This window comes from Phaseolus vulgaris, chromosome 2 (genome assembly GCF_000499845.2).
Source record: "Phaseolus vulgaris cultivar G19833 chromosome 2, P. vulgaris v2.0, whole genome shotgun sequence".
Classification (NCBI taxonomy): domain Eukaryota; kingdom Viridiplantae; phylum Streptophyta; class Magnoliopsida; order Fabales; family Fabaceae; genus Phaseolus; species Phaseolus vulgaris.
The window spans coordinates 15,246,985-15,272,117 of NC_023758.2; the positions used below are offsets into that span (position 1 = coordinate 15,246,985).

The window sequence follows — 25,133 nt, forward strand, 5'->3', positions numbered from 1 at the left end:
AGCATAAAATAAAAGAAATTGAGGTGAGTTTCCCTCCATAAACTCTCACTTGTGTGCGTTGCAAAATGCTGAGTAGTCTGAGAGGGTCACATTAACAAACATGTAGAAGACGCAAAGCAAGAGATTAACATTCGATGAGGAGAGATCACATATCACTCACAAAACTCGTTGCTAATGGCTTCTACAAAGAAGCACTTTTCCTCTTCTCCCATCTCCATTCTTCTTCTTCCCCTACAATTCATTCCTTCACCTTCTCCACTCTCTTCAAAGCATGCGCCAAACTTCGTTTCCCTTCCCACACCCAAACCCTCCACGCCCATCTCCTCAAAACCGGTTTCCACTCCGACCCTTATGCTACCTCCGCCCTGACCTCTGCCTATGCTGCTATCCCTCTCCATTTCCTCGACGCACTCAAGGTGTTCGACGAAATGCCCCAACCAAACGTTGCCTCTCTCAACGCAGCGCTTTCGGGTTTCTCCCTAAATGGGCGTAGCGGAGAAGCTATCCGGGTGTTCCGGCGAATTGGGTTGGGCCCCTTGAGGCCCAACTCGGTCACCATTGCGTGCATGCTCGGTGTTCCTCACGTAGGTGTTAACCATGTTGCGCTTATGCATTGCTGCGCGTTGAAGTTAGGAGTTGAATTTGATGTTTATGTTGCCACCTCGCTTGTCACTGTGTATTCCAGGTGTGAAGAGTTAGTTTCTGCGACTAAGGTGTTCGAGGAATTGCCCGTGAAGAGTGTAGTGAGTTACAATGCTTTTATTTCGGGTTTGTTGAAGAATGGGGTTTTTCATTTGGTGTTGGATGTGTTTAGGGAGATGATGAGAGAAGTGTGTTTGGAGTGCAAACTCAATTCAGTGACGTTGGTGTCTGTTCTTTCTGCATGTGGTAGTCTACAAAGTGTTCGTTTAGGGAGGCAGGTTCATGGGCTTATTGTGAAACTTGAAGCGGATGATGGGGTTATGGTGGTGACTGCACTTGTCGATATGTATTTAAAGTGTGGTTTTTGGCATTCTGCTTTTGACGTTTTCACGGGGGCGGAAGGGAACAGTAGGAACTTGATCACATGGAACTCTATGATTGCTGGAATGATGTTAAATAAAGAGAGTGAGAGATCTGTTGATATGTTTCGACGGCTGGAATCTGAAGGGTTGAAGCCTGATTCAGCAACTTGGAATTCCATGATTAGTGGGTTTGCGCAACAAGGGGTGTGTGGGGAAGCTTTTAAGTACTTTAGGGAAATGCAGTCTGTTGGAGTGGCTCCGTGTTTGAAAATTGTTACTAGCCTTATGTCAATGTGTGCAGATTCATCTATGTTACGGCATGGAAAAGAGATACATGGTTTTGCTTTAAGAACAGATATCAATAGGGATGATTTTTTGGCTACTGCTCTGGTTGACATGTATATGAAATGTGGGCATGCTTCTTGGGCACGAGAAGTTTTTAATCAGTTTGATGCAAAACCAGATGATCCTGCATTTTGGAATGCGATGATAGGGGGTTATGGAAGAAATGGAGACCATGAATCTGCGTTTGAAATCTTTAATAAAATGCTGGAAGAAAGGGTTCGACCAAACAGTGCAACATTTCTTTGTGTTTTATCTGCTTGCAGCCACACAGGTCAGGTTGATAGAGGGTTACCAGTTTTTAGAATGATGATAAGAGAGTATGGCTTGCAGCCAAAGCCCGAGCATTTTGGTTGCATTGTTGATCTTTTAGGTCGGTTTGGTCAGTTGGGTGAAGCTAAAGGCCTGGTGCAGGAATTAGCAGAGCCTCCTGCATCTGTTTTAGCTTCTTTGCTTGGTGCTTGTAGGTCATACCTAGATTCAAATCTTGGGGAAGAAATGGCCATGAGGCTTCTAGATATAGAACCAGAAAATCCAACTCCTCTGGTGGTCTTGTCTAATATATATGCCGGGCTGGGAAGATGGAAGGAAGTAGAAAGGGTAAGAGGGATGATCACGGATAAGGGATTGGACAAACTCTGTGGCCTTAGCATGACAGAAGCTGCATCAAAATAAAACTTACATAGAAAAACTTTAAATAAAATGTTCTCTCAGATAATATAAGAGTTTGTTACATTTGGAGTATCTCCTCCATATTTAAACTTCCAGAAAAATCACTGACTCAACATCTCCTTTACTGCAAATCCATAGTAATCATCAAAATGGTAAGGAGGTTCGGTGACAAAACAAGAGATAACATCTCTCAGTGTAATGACTCCAACTACTTCATTCTGTCCATCTACCACATGAATCCTGTGAATAGACTGAGAAGTAAGAGTATGGATCACACTCTGCATTGTCGCGTCAGGCTTGCATGTTATAGGCTGGTGGCTACCGTTTCCAGTTTGCAGGGACGAAGAGACAATTTTGTTCATGAAATCCATCACAGTCAGCTTCCTGGGATTCAAAAGTAGCAGCGAGGAGAGCATTTCAGTTAAGTATAATTAGTTCTCTTACAAGCCTGTGTAATGATAGCCTAAGATGTCCGTGTTCTTTGTTTTCGTAAGTTTAAGAAATTAAAATATCACCTCACACTCACACTCACACTCACACTCACACTCACACTCACACTCACACTCACACTCACACTCACACTCACACTCACACTCACACTCACACTCACACTCACACTCACACTCACACTCGTGTATTAAATAGACAACACGGTGGATTAATTTTATTTTATTTTTGTAATTTGTTCTCATTTGTTTTATTATCTTTTCTTTTTACCGAAAATGCTAGAATATCTCTAGTTTCCCCACCACCAGTTTTATTTGCCTCAGTTTTCTTGTTAACTGTAAAATCCATTTTCATCTAATTTTTGAGTTCTTTACAGAATGACATATATGTCTCACTAACTATTGTCAAAGACGCTTAGAATTTTTACTTTATTGTACCTAAAATTTGTGAACATCTCAGGCCTTAGCAGCAAGTATCTGATGTCTCGTATGCTCACGTTTCCAACAATGCTCTTCCTTGGCCCCTCTACTACAGGAAGACCACCGATTTTATTATCCCTCATTTTCTTGAAAGCTTCAAGAATCAACTCATTGCTCTGGATGCTAATAACCTGGACAGGAAGAAAAATTAAGTTTTTAAACCTTCAAGGCAAGGGAAACTGAAAATTTAAGACACCAACTTGCCTCAGCTGTAGACATAAATGGAAGTCCCAGATCAGATATACACTTTTCTGCAATGCAGTCAAACCAATCTCTGCCTTTGCATCTCTCAAGACCTTTGACAACTGCAGACTGAGTAATGAAGTTTACCATGTCAGGTTTACCTGGTTCTATCACAGGTACATTCCTCAGCCTATACTTTGAGAGAAGCAACAAGACAGTCAACATAGCGCTCTCTTTTCCAACTGGAACAAAAGGTGCCCATCGATATGATGTAAGTATTGATTTTACCTGAAACCATAAATCAACATAAATGTTTTTTTCCTTTTCAATATGGAGTTAAGGGAAGAATTTAACTGACCGTATTTGGCTTAATTTACGAAAAAAAATATCCCAAATGAATTATGTAGGAACATAGCCATCTTATTTTCTATGATTGGCTACAGCCTACAAGTACAATAAAATCTAAACATATAAATAACTAGCTAAACCCAGCCTAGCTCTGATCGTACTGGCCTTTACTATTAATGAGATATCCTTAAAAAAGATTCCTTCTCAATGAAGGAAGAGAGGTGCTCATACCAAGACACAGAGCTAACATGAACATAAAAGCCACGAACCCAAAGTTAACTCCAGAACCCCTGCCATTCTCATGCTTACCGTTGTTGACTTGAAGGGTTCTTCTTCCAGTATTACTTTGTAAAAATCTTCTCCCAGGTCATCGGCAGCTTGAGGTGCATCGTTAGCCATCACATTATCTGCAGCAATGCCACCTACCAGTGCAGCACCTGCTGCAGCGGCGGTTAGTCCAGCGATTGCAGCAGGACCTGTCATTCCCAATGCTAGTGCTCCCAAAGCACCCACGGTTCCTGCACCAACTCCAGCAGCTGTTGCTGTACCTGTTGATATAGCAGCTGCTGCAAGTTCTGCGCTCTCCAGCACCCAGAGAATGATGGCTGAGTAATCTATGATGCCAAGGTACTTGCTTCTCCAATCTGAACTAGTAACAGCGTCTGGGTCTTTAACTGGTGCTGCTAAAATGTTGCTTTCAGATAGAATCTTAACTGCTTCTCCTACAGGCGTATCTGCTAGAATTTCAATCACTACCAAGGCATTTTTCATGTTAGTGTTTTTGTCCATGCAGATCCTTGACTCAAATTAAATGCATAAGATGACAATGACTGAATGAATTCTTTTATGTGGTTAATCGCTTACCTTTTCCGCTAGGAACTTCTGGAAAAGAAGAGACTGGAATCTTTGCAAAGGCATCTGTCAAGGTCTCCTGCAATGACTGTGGTAGCTTCTTTCTAGATTGTATGATTTCGAAATAGGTCTCACATTTTGAAAGTGAGTTGCTTGTTCTGAACTCCTGTTCTTGCGCCATATTTGGAACTAAAGGCATGAATTAGTATTAATTGATGCTTCAATAATTTTCACAAAACTACAGAATTGTAGTCGTGCAGATATGTAGAATAGACCCCGTCTACTTAGTTTACATTGAAAATAAAGCTATCCCTTTCTGCTGTCAAAAGTTAGCAAGATCATTGGGATTTTTATACATTTTTTCAACAGCATCTTCTGGACTATGAAGGTTACTCTATTGCCATTTTGGTTCATTAATCTCTCAGATCTTACCACCCCTAGGATTTTGTTTCTCTCGAATTTGAAATGAAATGACAAGTGACTAAAAATCCTAAATGGCTGATAGCATGGTTTTATGCGGCAATTGCATGTATTACATTTTCTTTGGTAGGGACTTGTACTGGGAAGTGAGTTGGGTTGGGATGATATCCCTGCAAGATTCCGCCATGCAACTCTTTGATCTATTCATCCTCTAGAGGACTTATGATAATAACTACTCATCTCCCATATAATATAGGACGATAGGCCATAGTTGGCATCTCCCCCAATCCGTCATAACGAGAGATTTATATTACAATATTTGGTTAGAAATTGTTGATCTTAGGATACATAAATCGGAAACTGAAAATATAAACCGCAAATTCAATTCAAATTGTTTCATGAAATGCCTTTAAATTGTAATGCATGAACAATAGACTTTGGTTAGAAATCATGAAACCACGGAGATATAAATGGAGACAGATTGGATTACCACTTATTGACAGTGTTTCTAGATTTGAATAGGTAAGTTATAGACTATGATATGAAACCATGAAAAGATAAATATATGGAGAAAGATCGAAGATGACATACCTGTAAATATGTGAATGCCAAAAGATTCAGAGCCTGGGAATTTTAATTCTGTGTTCTATTGCAAAAGCAGTTATATCTGGTTTTTGGAATTATTGGTAGGGGTTACTAGCAGTGCCAAGTGTTGCTTGCTATTGGACGTGTGTCAAAGGATGGTTAAACCATTTGTTAACCGCTAATTGTTTTTCATCCCTTCAAGCACTATACTGCTTTGATCGTTTCTTACCTCCAATCTTTACATCAACAACTTCTAATCCCGACCACCCATTATTTTATGGTGTAAAGGTCGCAACTTCTTCCACTCTGAAAAAACTAAGTAGCACTCACTAAGTGTAGTGTATTCTAAAACTAAGTCCCTATTTCAAGTTAGAGGAGAATAAATTATACAAATTTTAATAAATTTAATATCACCTTTTAAATTAATTAAAATGTTTTCTGAGATAAGTTTTATCATGTTTCATATAACCTACTTTATCATCCTCTCACTGTTCCCAAGCTTTCTAAAGGAAGGTAAAGTCTCACCATATTAATTGTGATTAAAAAAATTTTAAACATCTAATCCCAATTAATATTTTGTAGGCTTAATTATGATTTTAGTGCTTGTCAAATGTGTGAATTTTGATTTTGATTCTTATAAAAAAAATATCGGTTCCTTTAAAATTGAGAATTATCACTTTTGATATTAGTATTAAATAACACTAATTAACTTGAAAAAGGATTAAATGATAGAAATAAATACTGTTGTTATAATGTATTGTTGGTTAATGTCACTTAAAAAACTCTTAAGATTCATAAAATAAATATTATTTATTTGTCATGAAAAATAAATATTACGAATGAAAAACAGTAAGTTAAAATTTTAGAGAAAGGAAAATCGAAGAAAAATATTTTATATAGACTAAAACAAAAGTTCACACACATTATATAAGGACTAAGAAGTGATTTTAAATTTTTATGAAAAATATATTTAAGCCTATTTTATATTTGTATATATTTAGGAGCAAATAAATATTTCACATGTAATAAAATATATTATATAATGAAATTATATACTTATTTTATTATAAAATATATGTTCATATTTTAGAATGATTTGCGCATCGTGATGTTATATTTCTTGAAATTATTATTATTATTATAATAAGAGCAAACACAAATACTCTTGCATATGTGTAAACATATTTTTTATTTTTATATTTCACATATAATTATAATTATATTTAATATTAAAAATTAAATAAATAATATTATTAGATAACATATATTTACCATTCATTTTAATAAATACGAATTTACATTAAAAGATATAATATTTTTTAAATATACCTACTAACATATTGTGATCAAAATATAAATGATTTAAGTTATATATATATATATATTATATAAATAAAGGGATTCCCTCTTAACTGTTCTTATTTTTTTTCCCTATTTTATCTTTATATTAATATTTAATTTTATTATTGTATTATGGTCTTATTCTCCTCTTAACTGTTCTTAATTTTGTTTTCATTTTATAAATTTATTTTATCTGTTATTATTTAACTGGAGAGGGGAGAGATTGATTAGTTATTTTTTCTGTTTTAAAGATCTTCTTCTCTATTAAATAAAAAATTAAAGATATTTGTAATATTTTGTGGACCAGGAGAGTGGAGATTTGGTAAGTTACTTTTCTGATTTAAACTGATATTCTTTTTTTATTAAAATTGTAGAATTTTTTTCTGATATAAACTGATATTCTTTTTTTATTAAAATTGTAGAATTTTAAAATTGATTTAAGAAACATATTTTATGATTCTTTATTAAAATTGATTTAAGAAACAGATTTTATGATTCTCCACTACACATAATCCACGTATCCTACTTCCCACTTTCTCTCTCCTATATAGGTACCTACTTCCCACTTTCTCTCTCCTATATAGGTACCTACTTCCCACTTTCTCTCTCCACTACACATAACACATTCTTTTTTTTACCATACTTTTCATTTCTTTGATTAATCTTTTTGAAACCCTAATTTGACATTTGTTTCATGAAATTGTAATTGAAGTTTGTGACTAGAGGGAACGAAAAGACTCAAAAGTTGCGCACTTCATCACAACAATAGGCACTTCATCACAACAATAGGTACTTCATCACAACAATAGGTAATTCTCTTTATATGCGTTTCAATTTGTAAAACACTAATTTGTCTTCTGAAATTGTGATTGAAACATGTGACTAGAGGGATAACTAAACTAAACTATATTCTCATTTCCTCATATTTTACGGAAAAGTTACTTCCAATTTGATTTTTAAGTTTTTTGTCATCACCATATCTTTTATCTTTGCTCTTTCTCTATATTTTCTTCTTTTAGGTTTTGATTTTTGAAATCATCTTAACTTTTTTCATAAAGTTATGATTTTAGAGACCACCTTCAAAATAGGTTCTCTCACCAGAGAGCATTATGTAGAGAAGGTATGTCATCGTGTTCTTAAATCTATGTTTTACATGTTATACTAATATTTTGTTTATTTTTTATTTGTTAACTGTAGAGAGTTAATATTCATAGCAAAATAGAGGAATCGGAGAAGGATTGTCGCGCTCACTCTCCCAATCGTAAGGTCGTAAGGTTCTAACACGAAGGAACATTATATTTGGGTGCGAAAGATGAGAACAATTTAAACGAGTCTCTATACAGGTCCAAGGGTCCAAGGTGAAGAAAAGAGAAGCAGATTTCATTGCATTTTCTTCTTTTGTATATAATATTTTTCAAACAATTGAGGATGAATTTTTGGTGTATTGTTTAATGGCGTCATATGTATTGTAATGATTGTCATATATTATTGGTTGTTTATAGACCTAATGAAAAATATTGGTTTAATTCCTATAATTGATAAAATATTAAAAATTATTAAAAAAAATATGAAACTCAAATTCTATTTAATTATTTTTTCGGTTGAGTTTGTAGTTTTAAATAAATTTTAACTATTACCAAATACATATATTTTTACCCATAATTAATAAAATATTAAAAACTATAAAAAATATGAAACTCAAATTCTATTTAATTATTTTCTATCTTGAGAGACGGTTTTGAATTCAAATGGTAATTTTGAATTTTAAATTTTGAAAATTCATTCATTCTCTTTACCATATGTAACTTTTAATTACTGCTCTTAACTATTTTATTAACCTACTCTTTAACTATAAACTCTTTAACTTCTCATTTTAATGTTATTAAGAGAAATTGTTTTTGAAGAATAAAAAAATACTAAAGAAAGAGAAATAAAAAATGCGGATACACACTACTAACTGTATACTCTTTAACTTCTCATTTTAATGTTATTAAAAGAAATTGTTTTTGAAAAATAAAAAAAATACTAAAGAAATAGAAATAAAAAATGCGGATACACAGGCATGTCAGTACCTGTGTTCCCGCTAGTGTATATATATATATATATATATATATATATGATAAATTACAAATGTCACGTAAAATTATAATATATATTTCTATATACGGACAAAATTCCTTATACTCTAAGTATAAATAATAATTCTTATCTCATCAAGTTGCCAGAAAAGTCACTGCTCCTATTAATTCCAAACCACCATTACCATTGTCTCATACACTTTGGTTGTTTTAATTTTAGAGATAAAAAATAATTAATTGTTATAATAATTAAATTAGAGATAATTTTAGAGATTTAATTAATTTATTTATTTTTAAATTAGTTTCTATTATTGTTAAATAGTTTCTAAATTGATATCTAATTAACTATCAATGTTTTTGCTACTAAATTTATAATCTAAATAATTGGTAGTTAAAACCTTGGTAGCTAAGAAGATACAAATTTAAAAATTATTTAACAATTTTTTTTTATTAGCAATAGAAACTAATTTATAAACCAAATTTTTTTTTTCCTCTAAAATGGTCTCTAATTTAATTATTATAACAATTAATTATTTTTATCTCTAAAATTTGTTTCTATTGAATGATTGTCTTGAATGATTGTCTTGTAATATTTAATTAATCTGCTTTATCTGTTGTTATGTTGTGACCAAAATTATTGAATGAAGATTATTAAATTGTGAATATTATATAAAATTAATTATATTGTCTAAACATTAATTCTGAAATATATGTTGTCAATGCATTAATTTCAGTGTAAAGATTAATCTTTATTTTACTTTGCCTCACAAATTATCAGGGTGATTTATTTGAATTTATTTTGATAAAGATTCGACAACACATAAAATAAAATTAGATTAATCCAACTTTTTCTTTAGGTAGGAAAATGTAGAAAAATATTAATTATACGTATATAATAAAAATAAAAATAAAATATTTTTTCATTATGATAATTTATATACGTGATTGTTAATTAATCAATTCATAATTAAATATAAGTGGCTGTCATCAGGTTGACGCCATATATGCTTCTACCTAGCTGATAATTAGAATCAGGTCAAAAAGTCTCCATCTAATAACCATTTCGTCTAAAACATAAAATAATAAAATAAAATATTAATATAAAAATAAAATGGAAAGTAATTATCTACACGTTTATAAAGTGAATCCTCTTAATATACATTTGATTTTCTACTTTTTACTTAACATATATAGAAATAATTTTGGATGAGTCAAAAATGAAAAATGAAAAAAACATGTAAAAGAAAAGTGATGAATTAATTAAAGAATTTTTTTTCTTCAGTTTTGAGTTTCTCTTCTTCTTAAGTTTTTTCTCTTCTTCCATTGATAGTTTTGGAATCAGAGAGTGTGATGATATTCACGTTAAAGTTAAGATTGACTTGATAGTAGATACAAAAGAATAATGGTTTTGGAATAAAGAGAGTGATTGTAAATGAAGATTATTTTATTTGATATGTGAGATTTGATGTGAAAATGTGTGTAAGAGTATGCTCTTTCTTTCTTTCTTTCTGTTGTTTACTTAAAATGAGGAATTAAGGAAAGAGTGGGGGAATAGTATAAAAATTGTACACTAGTATTAAATTAAAAAATAGTTTTATTTTTTAAGTAATTCATATAAAATGACAAAATACTCCATTGTACTAATAAAATGAGATATATTAAATAAGGGTAGAATTGAAAGAAATTTATGTACACAAAAAAGTGGTTATAATGGAGAATCTCCTTTATATATAGGTATAGATAAGTATAAATTATTATTATTATGATAACTAAGATGGTAGTGTTAGTCATATAAAGAATTATTCAGTTAACACTTTTCATATTTTAAGAATACTTTTTAAATATTAAAATAGAAAATAAAAGTTGGAGTCTCAAATTTTCATGGCTTATAATCTTTTTCATCCTTAACATTTTATTAAAATTTGTAAAAATACATAGAAAATATTAAAAGATTTTGTTGAACAAACTATACTTTTATAAAAAAATTCTACTTACATGCAAGAGACTTCCTAGAGAAACTTTATGAAACCAAATTGACCAAATATTAAGTATTATATAGTTAAGGAATTGAACATAATCAAATGGGAGGCGCTACATGCTTCTTCTCAAACTTCTCTAACCGTTATGGGGAATATGACATGTAAATAATTTTTTAGAGATGAGAAGGGTAAAAGAAGTGTTCATATCAATGAAGCTAAATAGGTGGAGAAAAATGTTTGGATTTCTCAGGTTCTATGATGTTAAGAATACAAGAAGAACAAAGATGAAACTAGACAAGATAAGACTTGAGAGTTTTAAGGTACATGTCATATTCCAAAGTATAAATTGGAGGAGAAACAAAATATTAACAACCATACATGAGAGACGAGAAACAAAATTATCAAAAATCAAATAGAAGGGGAGAGAAGACAATAACAAGGAACATGTTAGCTCACTACAAGAAAATCTCGAATTATTTACAGATTATTACATACGGATCAAAATCCGTATGTAAAGTGAACATTACATACAAATTTTTACATACGGATTCTATTTCGTATGTAAATAGATATTACATATGGATTTTTCCGTATGTAAACCAAAGGTAATTACATACGGATTATATCCATATGTAACTTTGGCGCCATGAAGCGGGAATAAAATTTCGTATGTAACTTTGGAACAATGAAGCAGAAAGTAAAATAAAATCTGCAGTGAATGGAATTCGAAACCAGGTTCCTTCAGGTTCATTCGAAGATCATCATTCGGGTGAAGCCCCTTCAGTTAGACCATATGCTTGTCTTATTCTACGACATGGAGCAAGTTCTTATCTTCTATCACATATACATGGACTACATTTTGACTCTACTGCACATGTTGGTTCTTCACCACTGAGCCTGGGACTAAATGTTAGTACTCCACTTCGACCGCATGTTACTACTGCACCACTTGGACTATAAATCCTACTCCATAGATGGGGAAAAATGTTTGGATTTCTCAGGTTCTATGATGTTAGGAATCTGATACAAACCAAGTAGCTATGAAGATGACCAAGGAAGCAAAAGACAAAGCACATGATGAGCAATCATCTCAGCAAACAATTCAAGACCCCACCAAGGATCTCATGAACCCGACCAGAGGAGATGGACATAAACCAGAGCATCAACTGTTCTTCCTTTTGGTCATCTTAAAAGATAGAATATGTTGTAAATAATTTGGGCTCACTTTAGGGGTCCAAATAGCAAAGATAGGCTAGAATAAGGTACCTTTAACTTAATAGGGGGTGTAGTTAACATTTTATCTTGTTCCTAGCCCTTTAGGAAGGGATTTTGACCTAGTTTCTAGAAGGACAAGCCTAAGGTGCGGGTTTGACTTAGTCAAACCCTAAGGCTGCCCTTTTTTTTTGCGTTTCCCATCTTACCCTTCATGCTTGTTCTCCAAGGCTCCTTCACCTATAAATAGGAGGCTTACCTCATTGTATTTTACAAGTTGAATTTGATTGAAGTAAAGAAACTTTGCACAAATTGTGTGAGCTCTTAGTGAGGCTTATGTCCTCTTAGGTTTGAGGTCTTATCTTGAGTGATTTGGGAAGCTCTCAAGTGGCGGCCAACACACTCATCTTGGAGCACATCACCCTCCAAGTGGCGTGACATTCCTCACCCACCATCATAAGTTTTCTCATTCCATTTTGCCTTTCCATTTTGCTTTTCCATTTTTCCAATCCATTTTATGTGTTTGTCTCTTAGTTTCTCTTCTTTGTTACTCTTGGGTTTCACTCATAATCATGAGTATGGTGGATCATTTGGGAGGCCATGACCACCATTGATGTTACCTTGTGCCCATTTTCAATTCTGCAATTGCATCTCATTCTCACCATATCTTGTTTTTCGTGAACTGCACCTTCACACTTACTTAGCCACTTGGTTAAGTTCGTGTCCAGTGAAAATCTTCCTTAGGTCTCACCATTAATTGTTAAAAACCCCAATTTTAAGTAAAAGTGTCACCATAAATGAAAACATCTAAAAATCAACTCTTGCAAGTTCGAGAGAATTCGACCTCGAATTTAGAACTCCTGCAAATATTATAGTGAGTTTGTTCACATGATTTGTATATGGTAGGTGTGAAGCAAACTTATGTTCATTAAGCTTAGGGAGATTACATGGTTGAATTCTAGCTAGAGGCCATGTTTAGAAAGAATATTTGGGGATGAAATGATTTTGGGAGAATCCTTTTAGAAGGTGATAACCTTTAGGAGGGTTTTGAATATCATCCCTAAACTTCTTAATCAAATATGTCAAGTATTTAAAATGTTTAGGTAATGAAAAAGATAAGGAAGAAAAACACCTTTGAGGTGAAGTGATGATACCCGTGTTATCTTGTCCTTCGTTTTCTCTTTCATTTCACTTTTGGTTTTTGTTTTAAGTTGGGCCTGATGTTCCTCTTTTAGCTTTGAGGTTCTTTTATTTGGACAATTGGTAGCTATGTGCCCAAACCCTAAACATTTAAAACATTTTGTGCTTGAAAGGTTTGATGGGTGACTTAGGGGTAGACGTAGAAGGTTTGTTGTTATAAATATTATAGGAAGAAGTGGTTTCTTTTGAAAATTTGGAAGGAGAAGTTGTTTGTAGAAATGTTATTTTTATCCTTCCCTGAAGATTTGTAGAAGCCATATTGATGAGTAGTTTTGAAAGTTGTTTTCGTCAAAATATGTGATTCCACCTTGATGGCTAGGTGAACCAACTTCTTTAAAGAAGAGTACTCATATAATTCTACAACATCTTTAATTTCTCTCCTTAAACCACTCACAAACCTAGTGATCTTTAACTCTTCACTATCATGCATATTTATCTTAGTCAAAGTTGTTTCTAGATCTTTAAAATATTCGTCTACCGTCCTAGGTCCTTGATGAAGTCGTTGGAGCTTCAACAAGAGTTCCTTCCTATAAGGAGGAGGAACAAACCATGCACACATACATGATTTCAAATCATACCAAGAGACCACGGTTGGCCTCTTGTTTAGCCCAATGTCCATTACAGTTTGTTGCCACCATTGGATGGCATAGTCTAAAAGAATTCGGGAAGCTAACCTAACCTTTTGGTTCTCGGTGACTTTATACACATTAAAGAGATGTTCAACTTTAGCTTCCCATTCTAAATACAAAGTAGGGTCATTGGACCCACTAAAGCTAGGTAATTTTACAAAATCAAAAGAATGTTGTGGTTGTTGTTGGTGTTGATGGTGTCGTTTGTCAAAATTGTGCACTCGCTAATCATGTTCTTGACTCCCATAGTGCATGGAATGTCTAGTTGTTCTTGGCGGCTACCATCTCCTTTCTTGAGTTTGCCTTGATTGAGCTTCTTCTAGTCTTTGCAATATTTTTGCTAATTGGCTTATTTCCTCATCTTTGTGGACCATTCACTTCTTGACCTCCACAAGTTCTCCCAAAAGGTGGGCTTTGTGATGTGATTGCAGTTTTGAAGATTCAGCTAAAGACAAATGACCCATAATGTTTGCACAAAGGAATCAAACAATTAGTGAAAAAGAAGTTAGAATACACTCTTTCAAGTTTGCGTCAATTTTGGTGAAAAGAAATCAAAAGGAGAACACTCAAAGCACTCAAAAAGAATTTTATCCTCTCAAAAAGGTCTTTCTTGGTATTGAAAAATTTCTCAAGTGAAAGAGGACAAAGGCAAACACACTTGATCTCAAAGAACAACAACAAAACTTAAGGAATTTGAAAAGACAAACAAGATAAGTTCAAAACAAGAAAGCTAAACCAAATTTTGGGAAAAAAGATTATGACAAAACTTGAAAAGGAAGACAAGCAAGAAAAAGGCACACAAAAAGACTTTAAGATACTTACTAAACTTTTAACAATGAAACTCTCTTTAGAAATTTGTCAAAGAAAAAGGATAAAAATTCCACAAAGGTTGAAATCAATTTGGCAATCAAGATGAACCCAAAATTTTGAAAATCTTGCTCTTTGAAAAAAATTGGAACACAATTTATTTTTGCGCAATCTCCTTTTTTAGTTTTTTTGTACTTGTTTTTTGATTATGGAAATGAAATGTCATAGTTTTGATCATGCATATTTTCATATAACTCCAATTTTCACAAAAAGTTTGAGATTCAAAATAATTGATCTATGGAAATCTTTTATTTGGAACTTAAATCTACTTCTACTCAAACAAGTATCGAATTACTTATAAACTTTCACAATTAAAAGCAAGTATAGGCAAAAATATAAGGACTCCTAGAACACTAAAGAACATATGACTCAAGATTACCATTTAATGATGGTGTTCTTTGAGGACCACAAAGATCAATGTGAATGAGCTACAATTTCTTCAAAGCTCTCAAAGCTTATTTAGGGTTGCTTGTGTGCTTCCCAAATTTGCATGCTCAATAGTAGGTCAGGTCATCATCAAGATGAAAAAGTCCTTTTACCAGCTTCTTTGATTGCATTTGAAGCAACCCCCAAAGATGAAAATGCCTGAGTCTTTTGTGCCAAATTTCAGTGGCACTTTCTTTGGATTTAAAGGCCATGTGCCTCTCTTCCATTGGATTAAGAGAAAAACTCTTTCCCTTCATTTAAATTTTAAACAAATCTCTGCCATCAACATCTTTGATTAAACAATGTTTATTTTCAAACATCACTTTATAGCATTTTTCCAACAATTGACCAACACTCAAAAGATTTTTATTAATCTCTGGCGCAAAAAGATCCTTTGTAATGGTTTTTGTACCTTTACAGCTTGTGATAGCTATTGTGCCTTTTCCTTTTACTGTCAGGTGTTCACCATTTCCAATCCTCACCCTTTTAAAATCAGCAACTCTCAATTCCTTTAAGAGTTCTTTGTCATGTGTCATGTGGTTGGTGTAGTGACTGTCAACCAACCAACTTTCACTTGATTCTCTGATTGAGAAACAAGTGGCTATGAACAATTGATCTTCCTTTTCTTGATCAACAACTTGAGCATCTGCCTCTTTCACTTTATTTTTGGTTTTGCATATCACTGCTTCATGTCCAAGTTGGTTGCATTTGGAACATTTGGCGTTAGGTCTTCTCCAACATTTGAATGATGGATGGCCTTTCTTTCCACAGTGTTGGCAAGGTGGATATGTTTTCTTTAAGCCTCCTCCTTTGCCCTTTTGGTGATTGCTAAATGAATTCTCTTCATTTGATGGCTGGTTCTTCCAATTCTTCATCTTTTTTATACTTGTTGTAAGCTTGATGCTTGACTGGTAAGCCCAAGTATATATATATATATATATATATATATATATATATGTTCTCTTTATTTGTCTTTGAACATGTTTTCTTGTTGGTGTTTTACAGAGAATTCACATTAAAGTTTGTTGCTTTTTAGAAGGTATTGAAGAGAAAGAAAGTTTAACGAGTGAAGACTTGAAATCTGGAAGAATCAATTTATTTTAAAATACTTCAAAACTTAAATACTAATATCCATGATCCTTAATCATAACTGAAACAAGGATTGAATCCTAAAAATAAGCAAAAAAAAATAAATCAGATACATGATTAAAGAAAGAAAATAATTAAGTCCTGAAATCAAAGAGCACTACTTTTAATCAGTCAAACATTAACAAAACAGAAAAAGAATAAGTGACTACATTCTTAAACACGTGACTTAACATTTCTGTTGGAGGATGTAAGTTTCTAATTGTAGTTTGTAGTTAACTCTGAATAGGTTGTACCTGTTTGATAAAGGTTTTTTTGTAAAGCTTGAGACACCCCTAAAATGTTTCTTTTTATTTAATTTATTCATTCTTGATTAAAAAAAAAGTAAAAATAACCTAAAAAGCATTATATAAAAGAGAAGATCCACAGAACTCAGTATGCATGAGTATCATTAGCCTACAACGGAGGTTTTTGTGGGGGTGGGGGAAGGAGAAGAAGCCGATCTCATGGGTAAGCTGGGAGAACTTGTGTAAACCAAAGGAGGAGGGAGGACTGAGGCTTACAAATATCCAAAAGTTTAATTATGCCCTATTGGCTAAGTGGAGATGGAAGGAGCTCTTGGAGTCAAAATATGGAGTAGAAGATGAGCCAATGCAAACACCTTTAAAAAGGCAATCATGGTGGTGGAGGGACCTCAATAGAGTGTGCAGGGAGGAAGGAGGAGATGGATGGTTCCAAGCAGAATTGGGATGGAAGCTAGGTCGAGGTAATAAAACGAGATTTTGGGAGGATGTGTGGGTTGGGAGCACTAACCTCAAAACGTTGTTCCCCAGACTTTACTCCTTATCGCAGAATCAGGGGCAAAGGGTGGAAGAGGTAAGTGCGTGGGAAGGGTTAGTATGGCGATGGACCTTAAGTTGGAGGCGAGACAGAATTGAATGGGAATCGGAGTTGGAAACAGAGCTTGCAACTCACATATCTAGCGTCAGTATTAACAAGGAGCAGTCAGATGTACGGGTATGGGGAAAAGAAGAAAATGGGTGTTTCACAGTGAAATCAACATATCTGTGCTTAGCTAGTAGTGATGGAGGGCGTCAGAGTGAAGTGTTCAAGTATCTTTGGAAGGCAAGGGCCTTCCCCAATGTCTTAACCACAACATGGAGAGCTCTACTGGATAGACTGCCAACTAGAGAGTGCTTGAGTAGGAGAGGGGTGATGCTAGAGTCTACAATGTGTGTACTGTGCCATGACAAGATCGAATCGAGTCAACATCTATTTATGGAGTGCGATTTGGCTATGCGGGTATGGAGCCTGTGTCATAGATGGATCGACACTTTGTCTGTAGAAAGTAATGTACTTATGTGCCACTTTGAGAGCTTCCTGCTCACCTAGGCCAGCAACAAACAAAACTCGGTGTGGAAAGGTATATGGGCAGCTATAGTAAGGAGCATTTGGGAGCACAGAAACTCGGTGGTGTTTAAGCAAAGAATTGTAGACGCAGAAGAGGTGTTTCAAAAAGCCCAACTTAAATCCTGGCTATGGATGAAGCATAAGGTACAAAGGTTTGATTATTCTTTCGTTGACTGGATCTTGAATCCAATGCCTTGTATCGAGAGTTATAAATGAAGGGGGCCAAGAACGGCTCTGTTCCTAAGCTGGCCTGTACTGCAATATATCAAAAGTAATTTTGGTGGCCTGTGAGGTGTCCAGGGAGGAATGGTGACTTTTGTGCCTTCTGTTCTTGGCAGCCTTGGCCGAATGCCTTTGGCAGTGTATGGCGGACATAGATGCCACGCTACTAACGATGCCTAAGCATAACTGGATGCTGTGAGGGATGAAGCTGGATTACTAGTATGGAAGAGGAATGGACTGGGTTGCAGGTGATCGTGGTTGCCGCTGGGTTGGTTATATACAGTGAGGATTGGGTAGGACAATCTGGTGTAGATTTTGTTGCAGGTACCTAAAGGGGAGCAGTTGAACAAAGGCACGTCTGGAACGTTTTGGAAGCTGGGTTGCTGTAAAATGCTGGACCATCACCACCTAGCATTCGTCTAGCTGGCTTGGGGCCAAACATTACGAAGCTACTCACCTCTGATGCTGGAAAGTAAAAGAGCCCATGCTCGGTTTTGTGCCCTTCAAGAAGATGCCATAGCAGACCTGACTTTAGGCCGATGGCAGTTGGTTCGGTGGTAATGTTGTGGCAGGTGAATTTTGGATGCAGAATTTAGCTGAAGGATGGTGTGGCTACTGCCATTCCTTTAGTTCCTCGTCATGATGGTGCACCTGTTAATTTTTAACCTCTGTGGTTTAGATATGCTCGTCATTCACCCCATATGCTTGAGGCTTGGGGTGGGTGCATTTATGATTCTGTTAGTCCTGGATTTCCTTTTGGTTTTTTTGTAGTGTCACTCTCCATATGGTTGATGTATACGGGTTGAGGTACCCCTGAAGTATCCCTCTTAATTTAATTAATTCATTGCTGATAAAAAAAAAAAAAACTCCTTCTTAATAAAAAAAAAAGTAAAAATGAAATTAAAAAGCATTATATAAAAGAGAAGAACCACACACGGGTTCATATTAGTGTTTAATCACCCTAATATATTCCTAGAGAAATTACAACATATATAGTCTATGAAAGTAATTCACAAAATACTTAACAACATCATGCTATAATCTCTAATGGAATTCCGGGAATTGAGAATCAAACAACCTTGAAAACTGCTCATCAACACTCTTCCTTCCTATTAGGCAAAACAAAACCTCGAAATCCGTAGATGTAACTTTCATGCATGTCCTTTTGTAGGCTATGTCAAGACTCCTTCGGTACTAAAATCAATATCACATACCGAGATACACATTTTAATATTATTGAACATGTTACTGAACATGATTTGAGCATACATCTTAATTTTATTCAACAACGATACAAAAATTAAAGTCAATATACTTTATGCTGTTTCACTTCCATTGCTCAGGTAATTGTAGTGGAAATATACTTGAGTTTCCTTGTTGAGTGTTAAGAGCAGAAGAAGACACACTCAAGTACCTTGATGATGCACATCCTATGCTATTTTTCACTACACAGCTTTAAGCTCAGTTCTGCATTCTCAAGAACATGGTTTTCTCTTAACGTATCACCACTGGCTCCATTGCCAACATATGTTGTGAGGGCAGTTGCTAACACTGAGTGAAATTTTGGATTGCTTGTGATTGCCTTGGTTGCAGCAATAATGGAATCCGGCAAAAACCGTTGAGGAAAGTTATTGTTGGTCATGCAAATAGGTTGATGGAGATGCTCAAGAGGCTGATTTTGACTTCCAGGGTTTAAGAAGTAACCACCATGGTTTATATTATGAGTTAGTGCTCTTGAGTTGAAGTAACCACTGTAACTGCTCCAAGGTGATGGAGGCATGATAGATTGTGGAGGAGAGAAATCTGAGGAAAAATTAAGGTTTGTTGATGAGTATTTTGGCATGTGAGGGAAGCTTGAGTTTGAGGCTGTTGGGGGTGCTGTAAGGTCCAAAGTGATTGTGGGGTGATAATTCAAGCTTGAAATAGATGAGTTTGGAAAGTAGAATTGATGTGGTCTTGAAATTTGGTATGTGGAGAAGTTTAGAGCATTATGAGGGTTGTAATTAGGAGCACTAAATTTGGTAATGGAGGATATAGCTGAATTGACTAGTCCATGTCCATGCTCTGAACTCAGTGAGGGACATTGGAGCATGGAAGCTGCAGCAGAAGTTGTGCAGGCCATTGCAGTGGCTGACATAGGCAGTGGATGATTGTGGGTTCCTTCATAGGTTGTGATCAATATGGACATGTCTTCAGCACATCTTTGCACCTGAATTATTTACAAGAAAAGAAGGTTAATTAAAATCTTTTGGGATTCTAATCTAAGCTCAATTTGATGTCCTAAAATCAATTAAAAGTTAGTAAAACCAGCACAATGAAATAGTGAAAATCAAGATGCAAAGAGAAAAAAATTGAAGGAGTAAAGAAAATAAAAGAAATTAATTTAATTAGTGGTGCTGAACTACATGCACAATTTTATACCTACACTAATTGTTAATTTTCATTCTTTTTTTCTCTTCGCCTATAAAAGATATTTCTTTTTATTCTACTCTGTTTTAATCATCTAAAACAAGCCATAAGAGAAGCCTTTACCTGTTTTCTTACAGGACACAATGGAGAAACAGTGCATCGATAGTAAGCTCGGGGACATGGATTTCCTTTTGCCATTTTCTGTCCATATTTTCTCCATTGGCACCCATCATTCATCTGTATTAAAGTTCAAGAAAATAAATTTCAGCATTTTAGATATAGAAATATAAAAACAAATTGCAATATACAGATGATAATAATAATAATCTGATAGCAAGTTTTTAGACTAACTTGATCCTTCACACCTTCATAACTTAGGCTTTTATTTTCTCTTCCAATTAATATGTGTTTTCATTAGGGCTTGTTTTCTTTTAATTTAATTAAGACTATATATTATATTTGAAGTGTTCTAGACTTTGCAATAAAATCAATCTTAGCTATATATTTTCAAGAACAAGCACATATGACTATCTTCTGAACATAATTAACATGTTACTAACCGTTTGTGTATCACATCTGGCTCTAATGGAAACCCTAGTCTTCTTGGGCTGATCATTTTGAAAAGCTTCACTTTTATCCACATTTTTCATTGTCTTTAAAACTTTACTGGGTGGCCACATCTCACTTGGTTCCTCTTCCTTCCCTCCACCTAAGCTACTTGCAGAGCTGGAAATATTTGCAGCTTCAGCATGATCTACAGGATCCAAATTGATATCTAACCCAAGTGTGAGTCCTCTATCCATACCCTCATCTTGCTTCCTCTTACCCTTAATCTTTCCTTTGAATGATATCCCAAGAGAGAGTGACAAAGGTTCACTCTCTTCACTTTGGCTACTTACACCTTTAGCATTTGTAGCATCTTCAGGTTTATCTTGTTCAAGGATGTCCAAGAACTTCAACATCTTGTTTTCTTCTCTAGCCTGTTCCATTTTCTTCTTATAGCAGATTCGAGCTTTTGATCCTGCATGCAATAATGATGACACATACAAGAGACAATCATATAAAAAACAATATATAATAATAAGAAAGTGACTGCCACATTGGTATTTGATAAGAGAGAGGAAAAGAGATGAAGGAAATAGAAGGTAATTCAAGTATATATGTATTTTCTGGGGATGAGTGCAAGGTGAATGAGATTTCTTCTGAGATTTAAACACCTCTGGTCAAAAAATGATTAATTTATAGTGTGTTCATTGAATAAAAAGGGCCATCATAATTGTGCAAACGTGTGTATATGCATGTGTCTTTTCTTGATTTGGGTTGACTCTTGTTACAGTGCGTTGAAGGACTTTTTCTTCATCTAACTATACATATCATATTAATGTTTACTTAATAAATTTAATGAGTTAAGTAGACTCTGTTTTAAATTAATGTTTAACTTTGGTCACTTTTAGGAATTTGAAGGTAACCATTTAAACTAGATCAAGTGCTTTTTAAAGGGAAAACATTTTGTTAACACTGCACACAGTAAATAACAACATTCAACAAACTTTTATAATAATATTTTAAATTAAAATTTTTAAAAAAATAGTTAAAATATTAATTTTTTTGTTTATTAAGAATAAGTACTGTATGTAGTGTCAAGGTATCATGTATGCAGTGTCAAGGTATCATGGTACTTTTTAAAGAGTTCATAAGGTTTTTGTGTGTTTTTGTGTGTGTTTATATATATATATATATGATTACTTTTAGGAATCACAAATATTTAAAAATACGACTAAATTGAACATTATTTTACAGAAAATTAAAATTATACTTGGGTGGAAATATTTGCATTTTTTAGTTATACCTAAAAAAACTAAATGATAAATGAAAGAAACGAGAATAAACAGTAGAAATTAACAATGATTATAGGATAAATTATATTTATATGTCATGGAAAAAACCATGTGAACCTTGATTGTTCGTGGAATAAAAAATCGCGTAAAACGTAGAAATTTTATTTTTCAATAAACGGAATGCCATATTCACATTTATATAATTCTTAAAATAATCTAACAAATAATAAAACAAATGCATTGGATGATAAGAAAATATTGTTAAATGCACTTTTTTTCATATTTATTTTTTATGAAAATATATATAAAAGTTTTCTTTTTATTTCATTGATAAAAGCTATCCTTCTAATCAGTCCTCTTAACTTATATTAATCTCCTGAATTTGAAATTTGATAGGAAAATAACATAAAAAAAAGGTGAATACAGTAATGTGAACAAACATAAGAGAACTGTACAAATATCAAGCTCTTCATGCACTGTAGTAGATGTGATTTAAACATCCCACAACGACTTTGACCTAATTATTCACGTGTACTGATTTTTTCAACATTCCTCCAGAAAATCGGGAAGAAAGGGAGAATCATATATATTCTAACATTTTATATCTTACAAACCTACAACTTTTTATTTAATAAATATAAGATATTAGACAAATTATCTAAATTAGTCATAAAATTGTTCCGAAGAAGGAATTTTTGTTCTTAAAATATTTTTCACTAATATAGAATATATATTTTACATATTAGTATAAAAGAAAGGGTGATAACTTTATAATAAATTAGTAATTTTTTATATTGATTTTCATTTAAGTAAGACAATAAATAAACTTATATTGATTATTTTGTTTTCTAGTACAGGAGTTAAAAAAACACATAACATTTCTATCGGTCCATTAATCAATCTAAAATGTCTAAAATAACTTATATAATATTGTGAATTTATTCCAAACTATTTAAATGAGAGATAAACCCTAAAGGGGAGACTAGGAAAAGAGAAACCTCACTCTCTTACCTTATTGATAGCTCTTTAATTAATAATAAATAACATATATCTAAACAAATTTGTTATTAATTTTTGTTATGTGATAATGATGAATCTAGCCACATTATTCTTAACTAAACCAGGACTGGCATGATGGCTGTCAAAAAATGCATGTATACAACCATTTTTTTTTTCTCCACAATCGTATGCTCATTTAATTGACTTTCATTCACACAGTCATTACAAAGAGAGACAATGGTGCTTTGTGTGCTGTTCTCCATTATAAGACCCAAAATCAGATTAGTTAGCAATATTTTATAAATAAAAAATTATATAGATGGATAGAAATTATATATATGTTTGTTAGAATTTACCCTTTTATAAATTATATATTAAAGCATATATAACTTCCATTCGTTTAATTGTTCACTTGGAGGTTAGTAAAGAACAAAGTATTAACGAAAGATAATTTGAGTAGAAACTGATGCTTGGAGGTGTTTGTGGATTGCAATTATATGAGACAGAGAAATAGTATTATTTTTAACAATGGAAGGTTGATGAATCCTATAAGAATATTTTCTATGGCTTAAATGAAAGCGTAGTCATAGATAATTGGGAATGAAAATGTGTGTCCTTTTTCATATCAGCTGGTGTATGGATCCTATTAGCTGTTTGCAAATTTTAAATAAAAAATAGTAGTAAGTGTTGTTTTTCCTTTTGTTATTTTTTGAGGTGGAACAGTGCAAATCACACTGCATAATAAAACGTAGCCAGTGGAGAGAGGAAGATATCTTTATGCAGCAACACAACAACTGGGTTCTTAAAAACATGCGGATTGGCAAATGGGCAAAAGGAGGTTGGTAAACAGAGCAAAAAGAGTGATAGTGCAGTCTATGGGCACAATTCTGGTTTATGTGTTTTACCCATACAACCAATACATGTTCTAATAGGAATAATAGATATTTATAGCTTTACGTATCATTATACTATATGGATGATTATAGATTGTTTGTTGGGTTAAAGATTTTTTTTTTTTTTGTCTTTTTTATAGGGTTGGAGTATTATTTAAATATTTTAATTAATAAATAAGTTATTTTAGAAGATTGTGAAATTCTTTTATATTAAAAATAAATTAAATATTTTTTAGTTTTTGTAAAACAAGTTCATTTTTATTTCGGTCAAATAAACTCCATGTTACTTTTTATCTTTCATTTAGGGTTTATCTAGTTTTATAATCAAACCAAAAACTCAAAGCAAGGGAAATCCATGGAAACCACTTGATGGGAAACCTAATAACATTAACAACCTCCAAACATCTCTTCCTTTGTAGTTTTAATCGCAACTGCCAGTAAGGAGATAAACGCCTGGGATGAGAGGGAGGAAGCTGGAGGAACCGTGGAGAAGATCGGTGGTGCGTAATCATCAACTCTCGGCAAACTCTTTTACCACGTTCTTCTTCTCAAAATTTTTCAGATAGTCATGGAGAATATGGAATGCTTAAGTTGTTTTAAAAGTGGGCTAGGATTAAAGAGGTTTTCATATCTAAGCGTTTAAATAGATGGGGTAGAAGATTTGGGTTTGTGAGATTCTTTGATATAGGAAATGTTGTGAGCATGGAGAGGGAGCTATATCGTTGTTATATTGGAAACATGAAGCTTCATGTTAATATACCAAGGTACAAGAGAAAAGGGATGGAGCGTAAAGGTGGTGTTCTTAATACGGCTGAGAAGACTAGAAGTGGTGGTGGCGTTCCTTCTCATGTCCAAAGGAAGAGCAAGGAGGTGTGGAGGGAAAAAAGAGGGAAGGATGTCATCAGAAAGGGAAATGTTAAGCAGTCTTATGCTGATGCAGTAAGAAGAACAACTCATGACCTATGGAGAGGTCCTAGTTTAACGACTAAGGCACATATCTTGCCATGAATGACTAATAGTATGGTTGGTCATATGTCGTCTGAGCTTAACTTTGAGTTGCTGCAATAGGAATGTCTTAAGGGAGGGATGAACATGTTCAAGGTGAAATATATGGGTGATAACCTCGTCCTCTTGACTCCTAAGGCTGAGGAAAGAATGGAAGACATCGTTAAACTACATAACGATTGCTTTGACTATATCTTCAAAGACATT

At 33.7% G+C, this 25,133-nt stretch overlaps 2 protein-coding genes and 1 pseudogene across 8 annotated transcripts; 1 reads left to right on the top strand and 2 right to left on the bottom strand.

Moving 5' to 3' along the window:
- Positions 1-4,565, top strand: LOC137810788 (pentatricopeptide repeat-containing protein At2g02750). 7 transcript variants are annotated; one of them, XM_068612226.1, is made up of 5 exons: positions 1-2,438; positions 2,925-3,398; positions 3,842-4,102; positions 4,204-4,246; positions 4,352-4,565. In XM_068612226.1, exon 1 carries the CDS (start codon positions 135-137, stop codon positions 2,019-2,021), a length of 1,887 nt encoding a protein of 628 aa, XP_068468327.1. In that variant the 5' UTR covers positions 1-134; the 3' UTR covers positions 2,022-2,438; positions 2,925-3,398; positions 3,842-4,102; positions 4,204-4,246; positions 4,352-4,565. The 7 variants fall into 7 exon arrangements, with proteins under 7 accessions (XP_068468327.1, XP_068468328.1, XP_068468325.1 ...); XM_068612227.1 differs by having other exon boundaries at positions 22-2,438; positions 4,177-4,246; XM_068612224.1 differs by having other exon boundaries at positions 22-2,438; positions 2,925-4,102.
- LOC137810790 (SNF1-related protein kinase regulatory subunit gamma-1-like) lies at positions 2,039-4,508 on the bottom strand. Its single transcript, XM_068612228.1, has 5 exons — positions 4,340-4,508; positions 3,785-4,227; positions 3,149-3,415; positions 2,903-3,075; positions 2,039-2,402 (listed from the first exon to the last, which is right to left on the bottom strand). Exons 1-5 carry the CDS (start codon positions 4,506-4,508, stop codon positions 2,120-2,122), a joined length of 1,335 nt encoding a protein of 444 aa, XP_068468329.1. The 3' UTR covers positions 2,039-2,119.
- A 14,404-nt stretch (positions 4,566-18,969) lies between the features above and the next one.
- LOC137809631 (WRKY transcription factor 72A-like) lies at positions 18,970-21,278 on the bottom strand (annotated as a pseudogene).
- Positions 21,279-25,133: the final 3,855 nt, after the last annotated feature.

What these genes read in the sequence shown, in the direction of transcription:
- LOC137810788 (XM_068612226.1), top strand. Translation starts at nt 135, where the DNA reads ATGAGGAGAGATCACATATCACTCACAAAACTCGTTGCTAATGGCTTC.
- LOC137810790 (XM_068612228.1), bottom strand. Translation starts at nt 4,508, where the DNA reads ATGGCGCAAGAACAGGAGTTCAGAACAAGCAACTCACTTTCAAAATGT. An exon ending in AACCCTTCAAGTCAACAACG is followed by an intron (nt 3,416 to 3,784) that starts GTAAGCATGAGA and finishes TTATGGTTTCAG; the next exon opens with GTAAAATCAATACTTACATC. An exon ending in CATTTATGTCTACAGCTGAG is followed by an intron (nt 3,076 to 3,148) that starts GCAAGTTGGTGT and finishes CTTCCTGTCCAG; the next exon opens with GTTATTAGCATCCAGAGCAA.